The sequence below is a fragment of the Primulina tabacum genome, chromosome 8, assembly GCF_025594145.1.
Source record: "Primulina tabacum isolate GXHZ01 chromosome 8, ASM2559414v2, whole genome shotgun sequence".
NCBI lineage: Eukaryota > Viridiplantae > Streptophyta > Magnoliopsida > Lamiales > Gesneriaceae > Primulina > Primulina tabacum.
The window spans coordinates 13,160,465-13,167,166 of NC_134557.1; the positions used below are offsets into that span (position 1 = coordinate 13,160,465).

A 6,702-nucleotide genomic window follows, 5' to 3' on the forward strand; every position below is an offset into this window, starting at 1 on the left:
TATTCTTATTCAGGACTTATCCTAATTAGTCATGTTCTTTTCATCAACACCTTGATCAAGAATGTCAGAACTCAAGTCTAAATGCACCCATTGGATTATGGTAAGAGCATCTAGCATGATCGTCCCATGATACCTAGCCCATGATCCCCTAGGTATCACTGATAGTTCTTACAAGAACATTAAGTTATAGTTAGTGTACCTGATTGAATCAGCAACCTTTGGCTTATCGAGAGTTGCATTTGAATTCGATAACAATGTGATGTATCTTTGAGTAATAATAGTGACATCGTATGTGAAAATAGGAAAACACCTTTATCTAAAACAGATTTTTGTTTTGGCCAGAGACTCCTCGCACCTAATGACCCTAATTAACTCATCATATCACATATGATATCTTCATCCATAGGCAAATAGTGAATCCCCCGCTACAATGTATTGATCTTGTATTTTGAAAGTACACCCAATCTAGTCACCTAATGACCCTCAATGGAGTCAGTAAATGGAGCAAATTACATGCTAATACGCAGAGCCTATACGTTGTCCAGGGTTAAAGGACTAATGTCGTACAACCATAACCGCAGATTATTTAACTCGATAAGTGAACACCACTTGGACAGTCCGGGGATGGTTGTTCAGTGCATCATCGTATGATCATCCACCTCTATGAATGGATATATTTATTCTCTTACCAATAAAACATGACGTTTAATCACATATGATATTCTCAAGCTCAATCGATATTTATACTTATTTTTAAGCGGCTGATTTGACTGAGAATCTGTTTAGAATATATGGTACATTTCTTAATGAGTTTCATGATCTTACATTGAGAGACAGACCTCATCGTACCTTTTGCATATTCGATGATTTTATCTATGCAGTTTTCATGTGTATATAGATAAAGTAAATGTAATAATTGGATAAAACCGTAAAATATTATTAAAATAAAGATTGTTTTTTACATAAGAGCCAATAAAGCCGAAACCACAGGTTGATTTGCTTAAACATCTACTCTAACCAATGTTTATCTATCATTGTTTTGTGCTTATTTCGTCTCATTTTAATTGTTTTTAAGTATGACTAAAATTTCGAAAAAGTTTTGAATTAGAAAGAAGGTCAAATTAGGTGATTCAATATTGAAAATAGCCAGAGAAATAAAGAAGGGTCGCAAGAAAAAAGAGAACCAAGGAAATTTTTGATAAGCGATAACAAGAACAAACCCTATGCAAGGTTTGGAACAAGTTACGACCACGAAACGTGATAGGCACGGAGCCTGGGTGAGCCTACCAACCCACGTGTATGTGTCTTCTCTTCGAGAGAAGAATTTGCTGAAACGGTGGGGTTTGATTGTAGAAGAAGATAACATAAAAATCGCAACAATCATTCTTAGATTTTTTTATTTTTTAAAATTTAATTTATTATTCAAATATATATTTTTGATTTTGGGTACTAAATTTCTTTGAGCTAACACAATAGGACATATATAATATTTTGCTTATTATTGGTTTGTATTCAATATATCAATGTTTCTTACTTTCAATTATTGATTAATGTTGTTTTAATATTTCTTGTGATTTGAGAATAACATGACCACCTATTTATATGTTAGTTGATTATTCATGAATCAAAAGACGAATGATTAAATATAGTAACTAAGATGTCAATTCAACACAAAGTAAAATCGACTAGAAATAGAATTCGATTTCTTTTGCACTTTTATATGAAAACTGAAATTTTCATAAATTTTTATTGAATTTAAATATAATTAAATTCAATTTGGGCTGTAAGGTTTAAATAATTTATTAGCTCGACAAACCATTAATAAATAAATTAGGGGATTTCAATGTAATTGTGTAAGAAAGTTGATAATTATTTAGATTTCAACACGTGCCAACATGATATGTGTTTTAGTCATTTATCTGAATTCAACTTTAATCATTCACTACAATCAATTTTTTTTTTTTTTTTATAATTATCCTTTGGATTCTCAAATTTGAAAGTTAAAAAAAAGGATAAAAAATAGTGGAAATATCATTTTTGCTGTGGGTGTGTTGTGTTGTTAAATTATTAACTTAGTTTTGAATCTTGATTATTGTTTTATCTAGTTTTTATCTTTATATATGATTTGAACTATATTTTATATTTGAAGATTCTATATTGTTGTTGTTTTTAAATAAATTAGAATAAATATATGTTCTAATATTTTTCATTAAAAAAACCGTAAACCGACCGCAGCCGCATGAAACCGTCAAAACCGTAAGAATAATTCTACATGTAAAACTGTGATTTTTTTTTTAAATACTAACTTAAATGGCAATTCGATTTAAATTTCACGCCTATAAATATATATCATGTAAATGAAGTAAAAATTTGGAATCAATGTACAACAACAAAAATGGGTTCAACATACCCAAAAGAGATTACACGACGATAAAATATCTCAAGGATAACATAACAAGTTGTGAAGCCACATTAATTGACACCAAGGTTTTAGTCTGGGCGGTCTAAATTTTTTTTAAAAAATTTATAAGCAAATTTTGAATTAATTTAATATTAGTACGAGTAAATCAATTTAAAATATAAAAAAAATCTAAAATTTAAATTTTATTGCAGATAGAACCAAATTCTTGACTCCACCACTGAACATAACAATCACAAATTCAAACAGTTCGAGAGACAATTAAGAAAAAAAAAAAAGGAAACTAAACGAGGGTCAGATTCAAGTGATGATGCTCGACTTTCCAAAATCAAAAGACCAACATGTGAAAAAACACATGGATTGAACATCACACACGACGTAGCACGTGTTAAAATTCAAATTATGGGAAAAAAGAGCCACCGCATAATGTGACGGGTCGGTCACATTAAAAAAAACCTTCCAAGTGGCGTAACGGCTAAACGCATCACTTTACTACAGACTCAGGAAATCCCCCCAAACACTAAATAACTGAAAAACCTTTTTCGCCTTTCTTTTTTTTCTACTCTCTACCAGCAAACTCTCTCGCACACGCTCCAGTGTGTGCGTTGATCCTGACATGCGGTTAGGTATGGCGGGGTTAAAGGTGGCGCTGATTCGGCTCGGCGGTGGGAACCGGCGGAGGAAGGTGAAGATTAGGGTGATTGAGTGGTGGCGGAAAGTGGTCTTCCCGATTAAGAGGGCTTGGTCTGCGGTGTTCTCTCGTGTCAAGGAACGTGAAAAAGGTGACCTCAGTTCTTCCCTCTCTACGATATTCTAGTCGGAATTGAATGATTTTCACGTAGATTTAAATTGCTTCAGTTACAAAAGTATTTTAGGTTCAAATATTGTTTTTCACAAGTTTGAGTTTTTAAAAATGTTCGGATAAAAAAAATTAAAAGTTTTGAATTTGTGCTTTTGAAAAATAGTAGTTTTCTTGTGATTTAGTCTCACAAATTTTCATCCGTGAGACGACTCAATACTACGGATATTTACGATAAAAAATAATATTTTTAGCATAAAAAATAATATTTTTTCATGGACGATCCAATTAAAATATCTAGCTCAACAAATACGATCCGTACGATCGTTTCGCACAAATTTCACTGCTTTTTGGTTTAGTTGAGTCGTTTTTAAATGATTAAAAGGTCAATTATAAAATTATAAAAACCTTTTTTTTAAAAAAAAAACCAATATAAATTTAGATTTCCCATCTTTTGGCTGATGATTGAGCTGGTTTTTTTTCGAACTCATCTTTTATTTATTTTTTTCTCTGGGTTGCTGTTCTTGTAATTGTTTGATATCAAAAGTGAAAATGTGTTTGATGTTTTATGTTACTGAAGTATCACAAAAATTGATGTGATGGATCAATCTCTAGATACCTGCGAAGATCTCATAGTAAACTTATTAATCGAGTAATTGATGTATCATATTTCAAATTTGGACCAATAATTATTATTAGAAATTGGACTGAATGTGAACTCTTTTAATAAATCATATTAATATTAATTTTCAAAAGTCATACAATAATTAATGATTTTATGACTTTAACGAGTGATTGTATCAAAGAATTTAGTACAATAGATTATATGTCAACATTTTAATTAGTTCTAAAAATGCATTACATATCATTTGCAGATATGACACAAATACATCTACTTCAATAATGTTTGGATTTGTTAAAAACTCACCTAAGAGGGAATTGGGAACCCGTGAGCTTATTGCTATTTGATCAATAAAAGAATGTCGTAATTTTAGTATTTGGTTAATTTTGGTCACTATCCAATTACGAAACTGTTGAAAAATCTCACTTGAGGCACTAAAGATGGTCTTGGAATTCAGTTCCCTGTCTTTTTCACGTTTTATATTCTTAATTCATCCAAAAGGTTCGACTTTTTTGGTATTCAACCGTGTACTTGGTAAGTTCCACTCTAACATACTAAAGTAGAGAGGTGGAACTAGACGCATCTTTATTTTATATTTTTTGTTTTTGAATTATGTTTTTTTAATTGTTTTGCGTGTTAAGATAAATGATGTGTCCTTAAAAACAAATTTAATACTGATTTTGTTGTTATTCATATCATGTAAGTACATTTGGAAAACCATGATTTCTCCCCCCCTATAGTTTTCGGTTTTGGTGCTTTGTTTTCACCACAATATGCAAAAATCCGTGGTCAGCCTTGAGGCTTATATGGTGTATACACACTCATGTCTATATATTGTGCACACGAGAGATAGAGATACAAGAACTCGCTTACCCAGTTATATGTCCACTGTTGTTGAGGTGTTCTCGTGAATTTGTTTTGAAAAACCTCGGACGTTGAACTGGACTAGAACAATTACTGGGTAAGAATAATTTCTGAAATAGTTTCAGTCAAGCCAAAGGAATCCAATTCTACGAGTCTTTTTCCCATAGGAAAAGCAGTAATAAAGTGAGTGGAATTTGTTTCATTGTGTTTGATACTTTTCACCTATTTCACAGCATGAATATATGTCCCCAAGCTTGGAATCTGATTTTTTTAATTAAATTCTCTTATAGTTGCATTGATGCACATATCTTTTTAAAAAATAGATTTGAGTTGTGGTTTTGGCTAAATTGCATTGTGACCACAATGACAGCAAAGCTTATTAGAAAACTCTGAGGAAAACGATAGGATAATAAGAATCAGAAATATGAGTATCACATGCTCGCATACAACAAAACTAGACCTTTGTAGTTTTTTCGGGTTTATTGAAACATTTAATCTGATGAGGTTTTTAGTCCTTTTGCGGCTGCACAGAGCCTAATACATTACATAACTTCCATTGCATAAAAGGGCTTTTAACTTTTTTTGGTAGGCCTCTGGTTTTTTCTTGAATAAATGAAGGATTCTCTTTTCTCCAATTTCTGGGGTTTCTTCAGGTGTTGGGCTTCTGAAACTTCACGATGACATCCAAACTTGTGGATACGAGGATGTGCAGGTTATGTGGGAAATGCTGAGGCCAGAATCAGAAGTAATGTCACTGCAAGCTAAGCGCAAGCACCGTTGGTTCTGGAAGAACTTTGCTTCATCCTCTCCACAGATCAAACTTGATAAAGAAACACCCAAACGTACAAGTTACAATCCCTTCTCATAATTTCCAGACTGATACAGTGCTTACATTTTGGTGAAGTGTGTATATATTGGTACAATTATACAGAACTCCGTGTATGCACTTCACAGTCGCATCAACTTTGAGATTGTAAATATATAAATATTTCTTTTAAAATAAGTCATTTGTAACTACGCAAAAACGGAGTCTCATGTTTAACTAATTTGTTCTTAAGAGTCGAGTTACGAGATCGAGTCATAATAGATATGTGCGTTTTTATTTAAAAGTCAGAGTCACGAGTTTGTCTCGCATGCGAATAAAATGAAAAAAATAGTAGCATGTTTTTGTTAAAGTTGGTGCCCATCAAGTCAATCTGTTGCTTGAGTTTTATCGATATTTATGTAAAAAAAAAAAAAATTATTTTAATAATATTTTATGATTTTATCTAACCTTGGAAGACAGTCTTAAAAAGACCAGCCATCGGAAAGAAGCCGATGAATAAACCACCTTTTAAAAGAGGTTCCACTATTTCTCAGCCTAATATGGCTACCACAGAAGAAGAAAAATTTGATCCAATTAAAGAATTCGCAGAAGATCCTACTGCATATGACATACATTATTATAATAATGTCATATTTGTCTTAAAAGGATCAAAAGAGGAATTAAAATATCCCTATTTAATTTCAGAATGCCTTAACTGTTGTCCTGTTGATAAAGATCTTAAAGGTCTATCACCTATTCATATAGCTCAAAGCTATTTAATAAAAGATTTACAACCCATATTGGGTAGAAAAACCAGAGACTACTTTGAAACAATTTTAGTAGAAACTGGATCAGTTGAAATTCAACACATGGATCGCAATCGCGATTATACATTTTCTAAAATGATAATAAAAAAGATAATCCCAGCGGCTAATTGGGGTTTACCCCTTGGCCAAGCCAGACAATTAAACACTTTTCAGGCAATGCCTAATATGTTTAATTATCATGATTATATCATGGCTTGGGATACTATTGTATTGTATGAAAATTCTCAAAGAAAACACTCTTGGTGGATGAAATTCCAATTAGATGACATTCATCAATTCATACCTACATGGTTCAAAACTTTTTTCTTCTCATGGGGGGTAATGCCCTCAATCCTTCCAAAAAATGTTAAGAACATTTGGATTAAA

The 6,702-nt window shown here is 32.0% G+C and overlaps 1 protein-coding gene across 1 annotated transcript; it reads left to right on the plus strand.

Moving 5' to 3' along the window:
* The first annotated feature begins 2,906 nt into the window (after positions 1–2,906).
* On the plus strand, positions 2,907–5,729 carry LOC142553776 (uncharacterized). Its single transcript, XM_075664273.1, has 2 exons — positions 2,907–3,201; positions 5,358–5,729. The coding sequence occupies exons 1-2, from the start codon at positions 3,036–3,038 to the stop codon at positions 5,570–5,572; spliced, it is 381 nt and encodes a 126-aa protein (XP_075520388.1). The 5' UTR covers positions 2,907–3,035; the 3' UTR covers positions 5,573–5,729.
* The last annotated feature ends 973 nt before the right edge of the window (positions 5,730–6,702 follow it).

Coding starts and splice junctions, on each gene's coding strand:
- LOC142553776 (XM_075664273.1), top strand. CDS start 3,036: ATGCGGTTAGGTATGGCGGGGTTAAAGGTGGCGCTGATTCGGCTCGGC. Junction 3,202..5,357: donor TGTCAAGGAACGTGAAAAAG/GTGACCTCAGTT, acceptor GGGTTTCTTCAG/GTGTTGGGCTTCTGAAACTT.